We start from the raw sequence: 21,249 nt of genomic DNA on the forward strand, positions 1-21,249 counted from the left end.
CAAACAGTCAGACATGACTGAAGCAACTTAGCATGTATGTACAATGACCCAAGTACAAATAAGTACAACACTACCTGGCACATGAGTGCTTATTACTTTGATCACTGCTTACCTTACTGTACTAAATACACAAAGCACAGAAATATTTAGTTGCTTCTCTATGAAATTTTATCAGTAGCAAAGCTTTCTGCCAATCATCCAAGCCCACATCTCCAGAGACTACAAACCAAAGAGAAGGTATCCTACCTTTGGCAAACGCTCAGGGTCACCAGGGTGCCGGGGAATAACCTTCTGTAACCTCTGGAAACCATAATCAATGGTGGGTTCGTTGAGCGCTGCAATGAAGAAGTCATACAATTAGAACAATTTCAGGAAATAAAGCAGCATATGATTTGTAGCACTTATGGTGTGGAAATAACTAGGAAGTCCAAGGTTTCATTGATACTTTTGAATTAGACCATAAAATGATGGACAGATGATCCCTTTTGTTGAACACTTCTACCATCTAATTCCTGCTCTTTACCATGGTGGGGACTGACTCACTCTAAAGAACATGAGAAGCAGGTCCTGAACTCTGCTCTTCTGGCCAAATTCCGTATTTCTTACATTGTTGAAGGTAGAGAGTAAAATGGAATTGGATATGAGGCTATAGGATTTCCTTTAGTCAGAAGGTTCGGTTAAAACACTGGAAGGCTTGTCCAAGGGTGTTTACAGTCATAAACGGCATAAGTATCTGCATAGCTACAAAATATTGAGTGGCCTTCAGCTGATAGAGGATCTCAATGCCAGCAGTGGCAATTAAGCAAGAGTGTGGCGATGGGCACAGGAGACTGGATCTTCTCAGTATGCAAAGCCTGTGCTACCCTTGGAAGACTCTGAAAAGAGACAGGTATTGAAAATGCCCTTGATATGACACCCTCACATCTAAGATGACAGACTGATGCACCAACATAATATTATTTCAGGAAAAGGCTAACCCCTATGGAGCAACTAGCTTAGAACAGCTGGGTATCCAAGATGAATTTTTAAAGAGTAAAAGAAGAGCATAATATTTGTGGAGATAGTGGGTCTTTCTGTACCCTAATTGACTACACTTTCTTCAAAGCATCCTTAAATTCAACTCGCCACAAAGTGGACTCTGGTATATGGTTTTCAAAGTTCCTCCCCAGGATATGAAATATCTCCAGCCTTCCTTGCCTGACCAGAAAAAGATGGCAGCTCCATCCTCTACCTCATCCCTCATCTCCTCTAAGTGACGGGTGGGTGTGTGGGTTTGTTCTTTTATTTTTAGTGTAACCAAAGTATTCAAACACATAGTTTCTCCCTTACGGAATAAAAAGACATTTTGCTATATACATTAGAAAACAAGGTGCCACATGCTTTACTTAAAATGCATTTCCATTAACCTAAATTTTAAAACTAAGATTCATACTACTGCTAACTTTAAAAAACTGTATTAAATTCAAATAGGTCCCAAGGCTAATGGAAGCAATTTGTATACCAACCCAAACTGACTGGCCCACTTTTCAAAATACAGGTATGATAATCTTGTGGTTTTAAAAGGACATTTAAATTGAAAGACTGTGAATTTAGTACATAATTATACCAATAGAACCCTTTAACTTGTCAACTTGTAAATCTAAAAGGCTATCAATCATTTCTAAAGAGGAAATAAACCTTAAAATTCCTTGATTGACAGTGCTTACTTTTTATGTAAGAAAAAAAAAATGAAGGAAAAAAGGCTGCATAAAGTGGCCAGAAATCCATTTACAAAAGTACATTGTTTTACATAGGTGAGTAAAAAGCCAATAATTACACCTCCAAAAGACATATAAATCAGAGTGAGTACTTTTTCCTCACTTGTGTATTTTAAGTTGGAGTGAACTTCAGGCAACTTTTTATTAAGAAGATTTCTTTTACCCAAATGCAGTACTTGTTGAAGTTGTTAATATAGTAGCATTTTCATTTAAGATAATGTAATCATTTTTGCAAATATGAGATTTAGCCATTTCTCCCACTTACCACTTCCAAATGGTAAACTTTCAATCTGTCTCTTGTGGAAATTAACTAAAATTACACCCAAGTGAACCAAACCTCTCTATACTAGTATATGAGTTAAGGCATAATATTTATTATTCCTCCCATTTTATGAATTACTTTCTAAACCCTTGAGAAGAATTCTTTTTTCAAATTAGACTTGTAGAGAAAAAGCCATAGAATTCTTTATGCAGGGGGGCTGTGACTCATAAAATCCCCAGTATTTAATCAAGAAATGCACAAGAGCAACAGGAATGAGCACCTAGGTTAACCTGTATATTACATATCTCCCACCCATAATGCCAATTGCCAACAAAGATGTTTAACCATAAAAACAGCTTTAGGCAATTAAACGTATTATTTTAATACCTAAAGATATAGTTCAGCATGCTGAAAAGTCTAATTCTTGGTTTTACTTTTCAGTGTAAGCCACCAATAAAACTTGACTTGTCGACCTACCCCTTCAGCTGTTTGCATAATGAATTAATTCCTACTGTGTCAAGAAACTCGTGGCTGTTAACTGAATGACTGTCTGATGTATTAGGGGAGGATGTATTTCTCTGACTACAGGACCAACTCACAGCAGAAAGACTGACATTTAGTATCCACAATTAAAAGAACTGATTCAAATATCATATAGAACTAATAGCTAAAGAGCTGAGGAGAAGTCATTCTGCTGCCACAAACAGTAACTGAATTAGATATATTAAACTCATTATTCAAAGAAAAATAAGCATCTAGTCTATGGAAGTATGCTATGTGAGGGGAAATATTTTAGGTAGAGGGACAAAGGCTTTTAATTTATTTCCCATGCCTCTATGATTTGCTCTACACTCATATTTTTTATTAACCTGCCCTCAATTTAGGTACTGAATATTTCGATGGCATTGTCCAGTGCTGTAAACAAAGATTAACACTAAAGATATGTAAGCAAAGCTCATTGTCTTAATTCAAAGTTGCCTGATGATTTCTCTGACTGCACTGACTAAAGAAAAGTATTAAACCAATTACCAAGTGAGAAGGGCCATCTGATAAAGATTATTACTTATAAAAAGTAAAACCCTGAAAACTGATTAACAGTCTAGGGAGGGGGATGGCTAAATTATGGCACACCGATAGGAATATGATGGAGTCCTCAAAAGCAATGCTTTGGGGAAAAAAATATTTAGTGGCATAAAATATATTGCTATGCCAAGAAGCAGATCACAGAAGCATTTTGCCGTATGGCTACTTTTTTTTAATGAACATATACAGAGAAGAAAGAAAAAGGTTTCTGTGTATAAACTGCTTAACAGTAGTTCTAAGAAGTGAGTCTTAAAGTGCTTTTCTTCCTTCTCTTTGTGCTGTGCATTGTATACATTTTCCACAATGAACATATATTACTTTTATAATCAGAGAAAAAGGTTAAGAGCAAGAGATTGTTCCCAAGATGGAATCTGACCTGCTTGTATAAAGTAATGACATAAGAAACTTTGCCTTAAAAGGGGTCTGTATACCCTTTAATAACCTTGCCTAGGTTATTACAGACCATAAGAAAAATAAGTAGTATACTTTCGGCCAGTTGAATAAATATGTGACTATTCATAAACTCTCTGAAAATCAACAGAGAAGGTAACGGGGAGGAATCATAAAGAATGGTATATTTATTTTCATCAGTGGGGGTAGTCGTACCTTAGGGACATACATCTACTCTGCAAGAATGTAATATAAAGTTAATCCTTCAACAAAGTGACTTCATTGTATTCAAGCACAGGGCTCAGGGGGCGCCAGAAGAAATGTAACTAGTCAGTTTTTTCCCCTCAAAATTTGGGACAATTCTGAGAATTCGGTAGAGAAAGAATAAAACTTAATCAGACGTGATTAGTCACAAAGTATAAGTATCTGAGGTTGTAAAAAGAAAAAACAAATTGTCAACTGCAAAAGGATTGCAGTAATGAGAGCCCCTCACGTCACCCCATTTCCAAACACCTAGTCTACACTCTGAATAGGGTTTGAGAGGCTGTTATCCCAAACCAGCTAGAGATGGTAACAGAAAAAGAGAGGCTCAGAGGTTTAGAAAAATCCATAATCCCAAAGATGAAAAGCTTCCATTTTTAAATCAGAATAATAAAATGGGACCAATGAGGGTACTTTAAAAATTCCGTAAGATAAGACTACCCTGGTGGTTCAGTGGTTAAGACACTGCTCCCAGTACAGGGGGCATGCATTAAATACCTGGCCAGGGAACTAAGATGCCACATGCCACATGGAACAGGGGAAAAGAAAAATAAGAGGAAAAAATTCCACAAGATAATTAATTGTCCACTGATTCTATAATCATTTTTAGTACCTCCCATGTGTTCAGATGATGATGATAGGAATTAACTCTTTTATGTCACAAAAGCTCTTAAATGATGTCAGTGATATCACTGACTTGATAGATATGAGTTTGAGCAAGCCCTAGGAGTTGGTGATGGACTGGGAAGCCTGGCATGCTGCAGTCCATGGGGTCGCAAAGAGTCAAACACAACTGAGCAACAGAACTGAACTGCAGCCCTTAAAAATAAAAGACACACTTACCCCAGTGTTCACTGCAGTACTGTTTACAATAGCCAGAACATGGAAGAAACCTAGATGTCCACTGACAGATGAATGGATAAAGAAGTTGTGATAGATATATACAATGGAATATTACTCAGCCATAAAAAGGAACAAATCTGAGTCAGTTCTAGTGAGGTGGATAAACCTAGAGCCTGTTATATAGAGTAAAGTAAGTCAGCAAAACAAGGATCTTGTATAAACACATATATATGGACTCTAGAAGAATGGTAATGATGAATCTATTTGTAGAGCAGCAGCAGACACACAGACATAGGGAACAGACTTGTAGACACAGCGGGAGGGAGGAAAGGGTAGGACGAACTGAGAGAGTGGCAGTGAGACATATATTACTGTATGTAACATAGACAGGCAGTGAGAATTTGCTGTATGATGCAAGGGAGCTCAACCCAGTGCTCTGTGACAACCTAGAGGGGTGGGTGGGGTGGAGGAGGAAGGAAGTTTCAAGAGGGTGGGGACATGTGTGTACCTATGACTGATTCATGTTGATGTATGACAGAAATCGATACAACACTGTAAAGCAATTATCCTTAAATTAAAAATAAATAAATTAAAAATAAACTGTCTGAGAGGTGTACATAATCTCGCCCTAAAGAGAGAGAACTGCTCTGATTGTAGGGTTGTAACCCAGATCCAGCTCCCTTGGCCAGGCTTTCTTCCTGCTCAGCAATGCATCCTCTTGCCTCCTTGATGGTCAGATGGTGGGTCAGCCCTCTGCTCCTCTGACACTAGCATCACACTCCATTCCACAGGGCCACGTGGGCTGAAAGACCGGCCGGACCACTGCGGAGCCACAAACATTTGCTTTCAAGATTTCCTGCCCTGATCACTCTGAGAGGTAGATACATATTAGTCGAGAAAGCTCAATAAGACCTCATGGAGCTGTGTACATGCATACACTACAGGAAGTCTGAAACTTCCCTATCAATGCACAAAAGTTGAGATTAAATGACTCTACACAGCAGAGCAAGCTTGCAGGGCAGATGTATCAGCTGACATTTCAGCAGGGTCCTCTCAGCTACGACAGGATACCGGGGAATGGGTACTGGGAGGAAGCATAGGATCCATGCATGGAGGCTCAGTAACACTGGAGTCATTACTTTTCAAAAAGGAAAAGTTAAATAATAGTTTAGAAAACATCAAAGCACTTCATGTGGCCTTATGTAGGGTCAGCTTATAAATGGCTCTGGGTTCCCTCCCAACCTCACAATCTCCAACTCCCCTAAAGGAAACCAGCAACTTTCCATGCAGAACCAGTCTACACAGAGCCGTTCCCCTTGGGGCTTCAACCAAGGTTCTGGTGAAGACAGAAAAGCTCTGGTTATACAAAGCTATTTACAGGGTTCAAATGTCCACATGGCTACATGCAAAGAAAATTTAGAATAATACAACCAGATTTAATATAGTACTCACAAGGACAAGATTACAAAACTCAATCAAAACATCTGGTAATGAGTCAATCTTAACCAAATATATATGTGGATTGTGGCCTTTTCATGCCTTTAGTTGTCATTTCTTTAATCCACTTCAAAAACAGATCAAATAAAGAAAAATCTCTTTAAGAGGACTTATTTGCAAATTAAAATCGTATAATCAAGATAAATGCATTCTCAGCTATGAGAACTGAATTTTCTCTTTGCCAGGTTGCCTTTTAGAGAAAATACTCCTCAGTCCTCCTTAACTTCTGGAATAGGTACCCCTGGAAACAACGGGAATAAAAGGCAAGAGAGTTGTGTTCCCCAACATCAAGGGAACAGCGCTTTGGGTGCCATTCTAACATGAGAGCTCAGAGTCCCCTTGCTTTTATGGCTCAGTGACTCAATGCAGTGCTTTAACATATTTTCTGAGGTTTTAATTTCCTTTTTTTAATGGTTGTGTGACATGATGTCATTTTGACTGGAAATAAAAAGAAATGCAGATATTAGAAAGGTAATATTTATATTCTATTGCCATTTAATGTCCAAACAAATATCTAGACTCAATGCCAAGTAATAAATAAGGCCTCATAGCAGAGGCAATGATAAAACCAGCACCTGGGTCTCCACGCTTCCCTGGTGACTACTCTATATTTGAACTAAAGGAATAGCAGCAGAGCATTTCCCTTCAAGGCAGATCCATTCTGGGCATAAGAGTTATTACATATGTGTTAGGCAGAGTCTTTTTGTTCCATAATGGCCCTATTTTTCCCTCAGTCACTAAATTAACAACCAGAGGTGAACAATAAAACAGCAAGTTATCTTCAGGAACCTATCTTTAAGACTGACTTGAAAAGATATAAACCTCAAGATCAACCAGAAACCTAAACAAGAGCCAGAAATATGCTTAATGAAGAAATGTGCTGCATTTCCAGCTGCTTGGATGTTTCATCTCTCGCCTATATATGTAGGGCACACAGGCATTCCGGGTTGCCTCTTCCCGGAAGGGATACACTCCCTAAGAAACCTAACACCAGACCCCTTGCAAGCAGAGCCCCTGCTTTCGGTGTGAAATGCTTTCACAGCCTGGCGCCCTGCCCCAGGAGCCAGGGAGGCTCAGAGGAGCTTTAGGAAGAGGCTCACTGAACTGCAGAAAGCTGTCACTGAACCAGAAGGGTGTCAGGATGAAGCCAACATGGGCAGAATTTACCAATAGAGGAGCCAAAGAAAAACGTCCAAACTGGCTCTGAACATGCTCTGATTTCTTATTTGTAGTCTTCAAACCTCTTGATGTGGAGCAACAACACTGAGACTCAAAAGTAAAGCAAAGAAAGTAATACCTCTCTCTACTGTAGGTCCCATCAGAGGTACAGCTGGCTTGTGTGGCTGCATTCTCTTTACAGAGACTGGAGCCAGAGCCTGCGAGGTAAAGACTGGAGAGAGAATGGGAGCTGCAAAGTGGATCAGAGCCCAGTATGAAGAAATGCACGGGCTCTGGGAGAGAGAGGTGGAGGACCCTGAGGACTGTCGCTTGGAATGGTTTTAAAAGGATTGCATATATTTGGAAATTAATAACTCCTCCAGAAGTGAAAGCAATCAAGAGCAGAAAGCAAGAATTAAGAGCAACTTGTTTTTGTTTTCCAACATGGAAAAAGCTTTACTGTTTTCCTAAAAGGAATATATTCTTATTGTATAAAAAATACAAAAGAAATGCAAAACAGTGGGGGAAAGCCCCATAACAGATATACTTTTGAGTGAGTGAGTGAGAGTCGCTCAGTCGTGTCCGACTCTGCAAACCCATGGACTGTAGCCTGCCAGGCTCCCCTGTCCATGGAATTCTTTAGGCAAGAATACTGGAGTGAGTTGCTATTTATTAGTGTGTAAGCTTTCAGGCATTCTCACAACATTGGTTTATATAAATATAGATTATATACATATTCATATCCATCTCATTCTTTTTAATGGTTGTAGCATATTATATTATATGGATGTCCATAAAATTTATGCAATAAATCCCCTGTTAGTGGGGATGCATTTTTTCCCCAAATTTTCACTGTTTAAGTGTTGGAATGAACAACATTCAGGAGAAATTCTTGGATAAAATAATATATACATTTCAAGACTTTTGATTCATATATTTCCTAAAAATCCTCATAAAATATATACCAATTTACATGTCGATGGGTTACTTTTGAAGGAATCTGCAAAAGAAAACTAATTTTTAAGATTAGTTCATTCCTGAACTCAATTATTCTCTAAGTTATAAGGACCTCTGAATATTTTTAATAGATGTTAAAGATCACAATGATTCCTTGGAGAAGTGTCATTTCAAACATACCCCGAGGTCATATAAAACCCTTTTCCCAGTAATATCCTAGCGCTTTATAGACCTTATCTCACTGATTCCTTTAATATGCCCTTGACATAAATGTTAAAATTTATTACTCTCAATTTGAAGGTGAGAAACTGAGGCACTGGAAGAGCTGGCTGCAGGAATCAGAACAAAAGCCTCAGTGCTCTACTTACTAGGCCAAGATGACTATTTTAATATTGATAAATCTCAATTAGCAGCATATTGACAAGTCCAGCTACCAAATCAATCAAATGGCACCTTTTTTTAAAACTAAGTATCTGTGCAACAGAAATGCAGCACTAGGAGGAATCCTTGTGCCGGACTCCTGACTTTTACAGGTGAACACGCACTTGGCCTGATTTTTTAAAGCTCACTGTCAACAGGCACAAACCTATTGGAGAAGCCCCCCTGGCATTTTAAACTTGCCTCCCAAATGATCAAGAAACTGTACTTTCTGTCTCATCAAGTTCTTCTTATAGGTCTGAGCTGTGCTCTCAAAAGTTGATTTGTCTTTTGAGAAAAAGAGATACATAATGCTGTTGAGATCCATTAAACTGACTTATTTCCTACCACAACCAATTGGTATTTTCCAGAAGATCTTTGATGAGAGGCAAAAGTGGAGCATTTCTTAAACATACCCCCTTCTTGCCCTGGAGGGTTATACTCTTACCTAAAATGGGAAGTAGGTGAATGTAGAATCATTAGGGAAAATTCTACTGCTGTCTAATTGTGGTGAAGTTGATGACGTTGCCCCGGTTACTACGTATGATGTGCTCTTAACAGTTTGGCCTTCCAGGATCCTTAGTTTTCCAAATATGATGCAAGTTTAAAACTAAAATTAAATCCCTCAAGCAAACAGAAACTTAAAGATCTCCAGGATTTTTTTTTTTTTTTTTTTGGCCTTTCAATCTCTTCCATTTTGGAGTTTCTTTTTTTTAATTAATCACTTATGATTAGGTTTCAAAGCCATATTTGCTCAATTGAATGCAGAGAGGACAGCTGTCAGTGTGTAATGGATGCTGGTGTTTTAAGAATTGGAGGCCAACACATTCTGTATCTCTTCCTTAATGTTTAAAGGTAAATCCATCATTCTCTTCCCTACTGGCATATCTTCTGATATAACAAGAGTAATATTCCTTCTATAATTGTTCTTCAGATTTCTTCCCAAAGAGTTTTGACAATAACTGTTATCAAAGGGGTAAAATCACCCACCCTGTCTGATGAACATGTTTTCTTGTGTTCCCACCCAAGTGAGTGCTTGACACTGTACTTTTATCATCCAGCGTGTTCAGAATGAGCTTAGAACAGCAATTGCCGGGAATAGGCAGGCGATAAACCGCATTGATTTAACACATCTTGTTTTCAATCATGCTCGGATTTTCTGAGCACGCATTTTTCCTGTACTCTGGCTTGTAGCTTTTATCTGACGAGCTGATCCCTTTTCACTGGAAAATGAAAAGGTCGCACAATAAGACACGGTTTACTGGAACTTGAACGCGCACCAGGGAAAGTATTTTAGATAAATACTGTCAGACACAGTGGAGCTGAATTTCAACAACACAATTGTTAAACAACAATACTTATTACTCTCCTAGAACAAGCTACCAGCATCTTATAGTTCTCAGCAGGGAAGAGCACTGAGTCAGGCACCAAAGCTCAGAAAGCCCGCTCTGTGCCTCGCGCTAGTGGAGTGCGGAGTTTGGGGCCGTGGTCCCACTTGGGACTGTTGACATCACAACTCAAAAACTACTGCCTCTGTCACACAGTTGCTTCCTCTAAGCCAGTGGGCAGGCTGCAGCAGAGCTGGGTGACGAAGTCACGGCAGAGTTCTGCGGACAGATTGGGAGGGGAGAGAAAGAGCCCAAGAAGTGACCAAAGTGTGATTGCAAAGAGCCTATTCATTCTACTAAGAAGACAGGAGAGTACTTGTGACCAACAGATACTTGAGGATTAAGTACTTATTTGGTTATATTCTAATGGACTCAAAGAGAACGTGTAACAAGTATGCTGTGTGGAGCGTTAATAATGGCCTTGCAGATAAGCCTAGAGGTTTTTGTCAGCCTGGACTCCAACCTTAATAGCATGTGATATAAAATAAATGAAGTCAGCCTTCTTCAGTGTTGACCCAACCTAGTGATGATTATTACTGCCTATCATTAGCCTTTGATTTAGCCAGAAAGTCTTCTCTGCCTGAGTGTTTGAGGCTGGAATCCTACCTTTTCAGCCTCAACACACATCCTGAATGTATTATATCTCTATTCATTTTCTGTGCTACAGCTTCTTGAACTTTCTCCCTTCACAGTTATTATTAGGCATCTCAATAATCTTTTCACAAAGCCTTCAAACCAAAAGAAATGCCCGACAATTCTGCTTAATTAACTACTTAGGTCCAAATAGATTAGTATTTATATCCTCACATCTTAACATTTATATCCTAATAGCTTAGTTTCTTGAAAAAAAAAAAAAAACAGAAATGGAAATTAAAAATAAAATAATAATCCTTTTAATTCATCCTAAAATAATCATAGGAACTTACTCGTGGGATGTGTGCTCCTATTGAGCACAGCACAACTTCTCAAAGTTTCAAGTAAGATCGGACATTGACACCCACTTTTCTATGATTTTCACAGCAACTGCTGAAAACTCAGCCTTGCAAAGTTATGATTCCATCAAAAGGAAAACAGTGCAATCGAATAGTGAGCTCTGAACCACCTGGAACTAGCAGCTTGTCTGATACCTGACAAAGTACCATTTGTTTCCCTTTAATTTAAACAGCCCATGTCACCCTGGACATTTGCAGGGACACCCGGTGCATAAGTTTAAGGAAACATGGACTACTTAGAAGCATACTACTACTAAGTCGCTTCAGTTGTGTCTGACTCTGTGTGACCCCATAGACGGCAGCCCACCAGGCTCCCCTGTCTTGGGATTCTCCAGGCAAGAACACTGGAGTGGGTTGCCATTTCCTTCTCCAATGCATGAAAGTGAAAAGTGAAAGTGAAGTCGCTCAGTCATGTCAGACTCAGCTACCCCATGGACTACGGCCTACCAGGCTCCTCCATCCATGGGATTTTCCAGGCAAGAGTACTGGAGTGGGGTGCCATTGCCTTCTCCGACTTAGAAGCATAGAATCAATTAGATGCTAAGATGCTACAAGGATCCATTGCATTCATTGTGTCTTTTGTTCTAATTATTGATATAATAACAGCACCAGCTAACACTTCCTAAGGACTATGTGCCAAGCACTCTATACATAGATTAACCTATCTGCTCTTTACCAAAACCTTAAAGGGAAGTGTAACTGATACTGAGGCCTAGAGGAATTGAACATTTTGCCTCAATCCACAGAGCTAACGAGTGAAAGGCTAGAGATTCAAGAGCAGTGAGTCTGCCTCCCAAGGCCTGCTCTTAACCTCTCTGTTAGAATAGCCTAGCTAAGACAACTGAGAGGTCTCCAGGACAGGCCTCTAGCAATTCTAGGCCTGCAGTGCTCCTCTAATGCTTTTCTTGCTCCCAATATTCCCCACTACGTACAGTCTGTTCTAATTCTTACTTTTGTCCCAATTTATGTCCTACTCTAGCCTCATTTGACTTGCATTTTTTAACAGCACACTCTCTGCCTCTGTTCCAATCCTTTAGAGTAAGACAGAGCTAGATTATCATCCGGGTTATGTGACTGACCAGCTATGCACCTTCTGGAAATGTCATATTCTTTAAGTCTCCTAGTATGTATTGTGAAGATGTGATATAATACTATTTGTATAATGCTTTGTACACAAAAAAATCCTCAATAGGCAGTTGTTATTACTAAAAACAGAATACCTGACATGATCTTGAAATAGGGGTAGATGTGGGGAATATAGGAATAACTAGATATATTTATGTATTCTCCACCCTCAAGAAACTCCAGAGGCTAGAGGGACATAAAGACAGAAACGGAAGTCTATAACAATGTGATAATTACACCATGAGGATGCAGAATTATAAGGGAACATCACGTATTCTTCACTTCTCCTTGAGATTCAGCCTTTCCTCCCCTACTCACACTAATAGGAAATTACAGTTCAAAGAATTCCACCACTTCTGACTCTCAAATGTTACTCTGAAACAGAGCTCTATCTGGAATAAGACATACTTATTTTAAAATCATATAAATTTTGTGATAAAATGGAAATAAGATATAGGTGGGAGACACCTAATTCAACTGGGAATTTTATCCCAGAGATGAGTTGTTTTACGTTGCTTAATTAATAAGATTGAGTACTTGCTGTATAAAACCAGGTGCTAAAGAAAATGAAAGAGAGAGAGAGAGAGAGAAGTATAACACAGGTCCAGTTTTCCATGTGGTGTCCAGCCAGGAGATGCTTCCATCTGAAAACTCTCCCAGGCACTGTGATGTGCCCGAGAAGAGTTTATAATCCAGGGAAGACAGGACTATAATCAGTCACTCAAAAAGGTACAAAACTGTAGCATTACTAATGCAATAATAGTATGCTGCACAGGAGAAGGGGAAAATAATTACCTGTACTGGAATCAAGGAAACATAAACCCAAGAGGTCATATCTGAGTTGGACATATAAGGACAAGTCGGATTTTACTACTGAAAAGGGTAGGAAAAGAATTTGAGACAAAAGAAATGGCAAGAGCAAAGGCAAAGAGATGTAAAAGGATATGATGTGTTCAGATATGATTAGATATTCCAGCTTGGGGAAACCATAGTCTAAATATTGGGAGTAGGCTGTCAAAGGGTGACCATGACTAACAGTATTGGCCTGGAGGGCCTTGCTAAGAAATATACCTGGTGAGTAACAGTGGGCTATTAACGATGTTCCATATCACAGAAGAGACACAATCAGATCTATATTTCAAAGACACAACCACAGGAGTCCAGTAAAAGATGGATTTTTAAACTCAGAACTATCACAATAATCCAAATGGAAAATAAAAGACCAACTAATAATGAGGTGGTCGTAGAGAAAAGGGTAGATTTCAGAGATATTATAGAATATAAGTTTCATGATTTCAGTAACATGGTAGATGTGAGGGATTATAAAAAATGGAGGATGATTCTGACATTTCTAATGTATCTGACTAGGTGAATAGAGTGGCCATTTAGCAGGATAAAGAATGGAAGAAGAAACTATCCACAGAAGGAAAAATCATGAGTTCAACTTGAGAAATGCTGGATTTGGGGTACCAATAAGATATCCATGTGAAAATGTTTAGTAGACAGTTGGAAATAAAGAACTGATATTCAGGGAAAAGATCAAGGATGGACTTAAAAAAGTAACACATTATCAGTAACACTGAGATATAGTTAATAGCTGAAACCATCGATGTGAGAGGAGAACAAAGAACACAGTGCTATGGGGAATGCCAGCAGTTAAGGAATAGTTTGAGAAGATTCAGATAAAAAAAAAAAAAAAAAAGGTCGATACAAAACAAAGAAATAAATATCAAGAAAGAATAATATCCCTAAACTCTAATGAGCTTAAAATTGTCCACACCATCTAGTGTAGCTGGGTACTCGACCAGGAGAGGGCTAGGGAGGAGCTGTCAAAAGAGACCACTCCAAGATGAAGGCTCATGACTACTTTAACCCAGAGGCTCAGGCTTTCTTGTGTCTCACTCAATAACCCCCAAATACAAAGATCCAAGCACATCAAATCAGTAAGGGATGAAGGCAAAGCTATTTGCCCAGCTGAAGCTTAGCTAATCACAAGAGGCAGAAGAGAGAAGAGGACATTCAGCCCTGACTAGAGTCTCCTCGGTCCTAAAGCAAAGTGTAGAACTCCAGGTGCCCTGAGACAAAAACTATGATGCCAAGCTCACGTCTAGGTCTGGCCATTTCTCTTAGAAATTGGAAGGTATAGTTGGAAGGGTGGGGATGATGGGATTTTCCATAGCTCTTGAGTTTTTCTGCTCCCAGTCTTGATGCCTGTCTTCTCAGAAGTGGGCAGAACCCAGGTAATCCCTCACAGCACCCAGTTCGGCTCTACTGCTTCTAACATTCTCTACATATGGACTTGTGAACCATGGGGACTGGGTCTCCTTGCCACAAAATATTGACAAAAATATGTTTGTATATGTAACCAGAATTTAATCTTCTTTGGATGTCGGTGGTCTTAATATTGGTCCCTGATGACTTAACAATCAATAGATGTTTAGTTAAGCAGTTCCCTTGTTTTGGAGTAACAGTTATTGTGTGGGTAATGGGTATGTGGCCACTTCCGCAATAACCCCACATCCCCTGATGGAGTGAATGTTACAATCACACATTTGTTGTTATTAGCTCAGGAGATGCTGGAAACCAATTTTGAAAAGCAAGTAATAAAGCACCACATAAAAAATAATGGTGTAATTACTTCTTGGTCAGGTTAAACCTACTGTGACGATAAAAACCAAAGGGAGCAACAAGCATCATAAGTCGGTTTGCTGTAAATTTGACACTGGTTCTGACCTTCAGTGAGAAAGTCTTGAACTCACCCACCTAAGCCAGGTGCACAAAAGAGTATTTGTGTCCCATAGCTTTATCAAGTCTCTGTTTAAAAGCACTTTAATGAATGTACTCCAGGAATGCTATGTCAACTCTCAAGAGCTAAAGAGAACAGACCAATTGCTAAATTACTGACCCACAGGCTTTCAGATTTCCATTTGAATTTAGGCCCTCAAAAAAAAAAAAAAAAAAGATTCAGAAATTTCATGGGAGAGCTATTGTACCATGAGGGTACAATTGGTCCTCTAAATGTAGAAGAAGAAAGTAGGGGGTCTAGTTGGAACATGGGCCACACTGTCCAGGAGGTGAGGAAATTCTGACTGTTGGTGTCGATCTATGAGCACACTGGTAAGCCACCAACGTGAACAGAAGACACAGCAGCCTCTGCTTTCAGGTTGTGATCTTATACATCTCACCTGAAACGTTTGAGAGGCTTCCTACATCCACATGAAATACCATAGGTGGAGGTGTGAGTGTAGGGGTGGGGAGAACCTTAGCCACAGTTATGACAGAACGTTTAAGGAAGGCATGGCACAGTCCATGCGTAAAGATATTACTTGCTGCCTTTGATTAGTTCCAGCTTTTGGGAAAACAGTTAATATCTTTGCTTAGCCCTTCTAGGAGTTGCAAATGGTTCTCCTAAGGTTCATGCATTATGAACTGACACTCTGACAGGATGCTAAAGCCAGCGTTTGCTCACTGGAAAAGCAACAACGGACTCACTTTTACTAATGAAAGTAACTTCTGTAGGTTACATTCTCAATGACAGCAACTCTCTTGGAAATGCAAGTACTCTTGTATGCTGATGGTTGTTTAGAAATGGGTACAAACTTTCTGCAGGGCAAACTAGCTAACACTGAGTGGAGAGGATGAAAGATTAAGTTCAGAGACCAAATCATGTGTTTAGAAACATCTCCAAAGGAAGCCCAGTGGCCACACAAACCACTTCTAACAACACTATTTTTTCCAGTGGACACGGTACACACCAGACTTGTCAGCCTTCAGAAATGCCATTGTGTGTTTCAGGAGGTCACTGTTCTTGCTCTGACTGCCCTGGATCCTTCTCTTCCTTCAAACTGGAAATAGAGACTGAAATTCTCCAAACCAAATCTTCCAGTTGTCTAAATTGATGGGTGCGATGGAGTGGCTTAAAATGAATAATAAATGAGAAAAGGAAAAAGAACTGACCTTCCTTCCATATTCTCCCTCTACAATCTACCTGTCCCCATGCAGGTTGGTGCATTTAGAGGAAATGAAAATACATATTTAACACCATCTGTGGAATTCACTTTGCCTGAGGCCACTGTGTCAGATATTGTTGCTGGGTTTTTCAGAGGGCAGGGGCATTTCTGCAGGGACAGAGACTAGGCCTGATAAACTGCTGACCTAGTCCCAGATGGAAAATTTTTATGATTATATTGGGACAATAGGTACTGTGACCCTTTAAGAACAAAATCAAACATACTGGGTTGCATTTTTCAAAGGCTACCCAAACAACTTTTAGGGAAGAATACATTCTTCTAAGTCTCCTTTCTAAGTCTGGAAATTAACAACTTGATCTTGCGGTCAGGCAGAGGGCAAAAGCACATCCATTCAATCAGCTTCAGAACTTTATTGCTGCAAAGATCCTTCCTTTTACAGCAAACACAACCAAGCTTAGAGATCCTAACTGATCAGTGCAAGACCCAACAGCTAGTAAACAGTTGAATCAGAAAGAAAAACTCCAATGTTGGAACCTAATTCACACTAGTCCCACATCAGTTTTCCATGAAAAGCCTGATTTAAAACAAAAAGGATCATTTACTGAGACATGAGATGTGGTACTGGGCATTTAAAATTTGTTAACTTATTATTTTTTTTTCTTTAATGGCCCCAAAGGTTCCTGTTTCACAGATGAGAAAACTGAGATAAAGGGTGAGTAGGCAATGAAAAGAAATATGACTAGATTATATCCATGGAAAAAAGACAGCAACTGCCCTTTAGACAACATCCTCATTAAAAGATCCATCTACCACAACTGCTGACCATTTCAAAGCCAAATGGTGCTGCCATTTTATAAAACGGCCATTGACTGCAAGCAAGGTCAGCAAAGGCTTCCAGGATCTTTAAAATATCATGGAGGATATCTACAAGATGTCCACATTTTAACAAAACCATTGCCAATCTCTCAGTCCGTTTTGCGAAGGCTCCTGGGACAAAAAACAACGTGCTCTGACTTGACCTAAATTCTTGTAAAAGAAATGTGACAATAACTGTAGCCCACAGGAAATGATGCAAGCTTAGAATGTACCAGAGCTGTGCTCAGCACTATGTTATACGTCATTAATTCCTAGCCATCCTTATGAAGTCTGTCCTGTGACTGTTACTGTTTTCACAGATGAAGGAAGACCCTGAGGACAACAGAGACATGATTGATCCTGCCCAAGTTTTACGGCAATAAGAGCAGAACCTGGATCCAAACTTCGGCAGTGTCCAGTGCCCACCCCCTTACTCACCCTCTACACTGGACCGCCCCATGGAAGCATTTAGCTGATACACTGGAAGGGATGACGTTATCTTCCCCTTGAGGGAAACATGGGTGAAAACAAACAGTAAAAGATTGTATCCGGCAAAATTATCTGGCTTTGACTTGAAAGGATAAGTGTGTACCCATATATGCCATATACACTCCCAAGAGGACATAAGTTTAAAAAGGGAAACTTTCCAAAATGGATCACACCTAAGCCCCAAACCATTTTCTATGAGGTGCATGGTGGTGACGTCACCCATAAAAAGGATGAGAAATGACACACACTTCTCCATTATCACCCCCCTGCTTGTTTCCTCTCACCTGGCAAGTTCTCCTTAATCAAGGAACTTGAAAATTGTATGGAGTCTTGAGGCAGCTCTGGGTAACACGGGTAGAATTCTGATATGCTTTCTTCATTAACTGCTCATACTCCAGAAATGAGAATGAAACCTCTCCTCCTGGGGAGTCTTTTCACTGAGAAACTCATCTTAATTGAATGCACAAATCAGTTAACTATCTTCAGATTCACAACCCATTAATGCCCCATTCTCACAGAGCAGCTTCTTTCTGGCTTGTTGAGAGGCTGGCACTCTCAGGGCTGTGCTGAGAGGGACATGAGATTTAGCAGCAACAGGGAGGGGACAGCGGAGAGAAGGGCTCGCTCTTCACCAGCAAAGGAGCGTTCCAGGGCTGAGAGGGAGGAACAACGGATAACACTGCCTTTGCAAAACTGACGTCCTCCTATTACCAGTCTGTGTCAACTGTCAGGGATTCACAAATAATGCCATTGTGCCCTCAGAATGCCAGTTAGGCAGGCTTCAAATGTGCCTACTGAGGGAAGATGAGCCTTAAAATGTTTCATGGACATAATACCAAGATGGTATTAGTGATAAAAGCAAGTGGGAAAGAAAAACTAATTGCACATTTCTCTCTAGAAATATCTGGCCTGTCTTAAGGTCCCACTTTTCTTTCTCTCTCTGGAGCAGGAAGATCTAAGTAAGGTTTTTAGACGTGTCCCCAGAAGACTCCTGTTAGGTTGCTGTGCAGAGCACGGCAAGTCCCCATGGAAGAGATCCTGGATTAACTGCCCTTCTGTGACAGGGGCGGCTGAACTCTGAAGCAGGAATTATGCCAGCTGGATCTCATACTGAGCCACTTGAAGGCAGAAGAATGTGAGATTATGTCTCTGATGATGAAGACATTTATAATTAGACTTTGTAAGAGATATAAGCATATTTCTTACTGTGTGGGGAACTATTTAGGCTCTATCAACATTTTTTTTTTAATGTCATGAAATTATCAGAAACCACCAGGAAGATCCATTTCCCAAAATATGCAATACCATCTTTTTAGACAGGCTGATCTTGCTTTTGAAATAAACTCAGAATCTGTGCTTCCCTTAGCCAAGATTCTAAAATCAACCATGACTATAATTCTGTGAATAATAGAAAGGAGCTGCCTGACCTGCCACAGCCCTGCCTTGGGCTATGCAATTGAAGGTACCAACCAGCCCACAATGAAATCCACACTCGGTAGGAACTGATGTGAAAGTAGGGTTCCAATACACCTGCTAGTAGTGCCATTAGTTGTGACATAAGCCCATAAGCTCCCAGAAAGTTTAGGATTTGGAGAAAACAAAATAACAGTGTTACATGAGGGAGATAAACACACACTGAATAACAGCAGTTATGAGTTTCCTTTACGTGGCAGGAATATTTTCTTGGCTTTGGGATTTAGGATGTCAACAAGGAAGGCTGGGCATGCCAATTCTCTGAGTTTTGTTTGCCTGCCAGAATATTTAGAGGTCTGGGCAAGGTAAACCAACTCTCCCACATTTGTGCTTAAGGCAACGAGCCACTGACTTGTCCCAATCTGGGTATTCAATTATCTTTCCTCATGATGATACCAACATGGAAACTTTATAGAGAATCTATTTTATAGTCTGCAATATGGGGCACTGGATTTTATTTCCCCTTGGACAATAAGATTGTAGTTAGCATAACACAGTGAATCCAACATCAATCCTCTGTCAAAATAGTTCTATGAAGGCCAGAGAGAGGGTGGGCACACAGGAGGCACGCCCAGTTGGCGATATATAAACATTGAAAGAGAAACTAAAATAAATGCTGTAAACAACAGAAGTCAAAGCTTTCTTGCAGTCGTTAAAAACTGACACTGTAATATTCAAACAATAGGATATTTACTGAAATATCAGATCAATTCTTAAAGGATTTCAGGTCCCAGCGGGCTTTATTTGTAGTCGTCTGTTCAAAGTCCATTAGACAGGGTCCCTGCCTTTAGTAGAGTGGATCCAAATAAATTCTAAGAGAGGAAATAGATTCCATTCTCTCTGTTTACTTTATTACTATTGATTTCTGAATTCCCTCCAATCTCTTTCTTAACTGAGCAGATAATATACATTTAGTACCAAAGGTAATTATCCCAAATGAATACAGTTTGCAACTGAGTGATAAAAAAGAGAAAGGACACTGATAGATTACACACTTATACATTAAAATGTATGTCTGATTGTATTAATATATACAAGAGCGTTAATATGCTCACTTTATGGCTAGATATAGTTTCCTAGGCTAATCACAAGTTCACTTGTATACTTAGACATATTTTAGTTCCACTACTTTATGTTTTATAGCAATATCATATAGTGCAAATACTAAAATAATAAAAACAAAATCATTTCAAATATTTTTTCAAATCTCCTGTCTACAAAAAGAGACCATTTAGACAATGTTTTTAGACATGTAAAAGGGGTTAGAAAATTTAATTGCCAGAAATGACAATGGTTTTTAAAGCATCAAAGATAGAAAAGAGAACAAGGAGTGTATCATTTTTAAAGTGTATATAAAACAATTTAAATACCCAGTGACAGAGGAATGGGTAAATAAATTTAGTATATCCACGCTGTGGGAGATTATGCAGTCTTTTAACACTATGTTTATAAAGAAGTTTTAATGCGTGGGAAAATGCTTGGTATTCTGTGAAAAAAAAATAGGATATAAAAATGTGTGTGTGTGTATATACACAAACACAGTATAACCACAAATATGAAAAAATGTTTATATATATTTGTTACACATAGAAAAATATGAAAGCAATATACAAAAATGTAAGCAGTGGTTATCTCTGGGTGATGGGTACCGGAAGGTGCTCATTTCTCTTACTCTATCCTGTTCTTCTTTAAATTTTCTAAAATTAGCACACATTATTTCTACATAGTGTATACTATAATGTAATCACTATAACTACCTAAATATATAATCACTAAACACACGATAGATAGATGAATGGATAGACAACTGACATTGGATGGAAGGTCTGACCCACATTATGTTTATTCCTGGCTCAAGACTATCTTGGAGCCCTTGCATCCCAGGGGCTTCTGTTCCGGCTCCTCTTTGAAAACCTGCCCATTTATGGGTGAGTCTTCTACAGAGTCCTACCAGACCCAAGTATTGAACATGTAGTGATCATCACATTTTTAAAGAAGGGATATAATTACATAGACACTGAAGTTCTTCTGAGATACAGCAGAGCACAGCAGTTAAGGGAACGGATTCGTGGAGCCAGACTGCCTGGGTCTGACTAAGCCTCCTCCACTTACATTTGAGTAACTCTGGAAAATGACTTCATCACTCCATGCCTCCATGCTGTATATAAAGTATATAAAGATACTGTATATAATAAAGTATCAACCTCATGGAGAGGATAGGATGTTATAGCATTATATGAAAGTGGCTCAGTCATGTTAAGCTCTTTGCAACCCCATGGACTATACAGTTTGGGGCTTTCCTGGTGGCTCAACTGGTAAAGAATCTGCCCA

The 21,249-nt window shown here is 39.3% G+C and overlaps 1 protein-coding gene across 4 annotated transcripts in view; it reads right to left on the reverse strand.

Annotated features, from left to right (window-relative positions):
• EBF1 (early B-cell factor 1) overlaps window positions 1-21,249 on the reverse strand; it is a 410,481-nt gene that overhangs the window by 33,206 nt on the left and 356,026 nt on the right. For all 4 annotated transcript variants that reach the window (XM_010855294.1, XM_010855293.1, XM_010855295.1 and 1 more), the window contains one exon: window positions 247-335. In XM_010855294.1, the coding sequence (XP_010853596.1) occupies window positions 247-335 (89 nt within the window). The remainder of the gene's footprint in view (window positions 1-246; window positions 336-21,249) is intronic.

This window comes from Bison bison, unplaced genomic scaffold (genome assembly GCF_000754665.1).
Source record: "Bison bison bison isolate TAMUID 2011002044 unplaced genomic scaffold, Bison_UMD1.0 scf7180017864363, whole genome shotgun sequence".
Taxonomy (NCBI): Eukaryota; Metazoa; Chordata; class Mammalia; order Artiodactyla; family Bovidae; genus Bison; species Bison bison.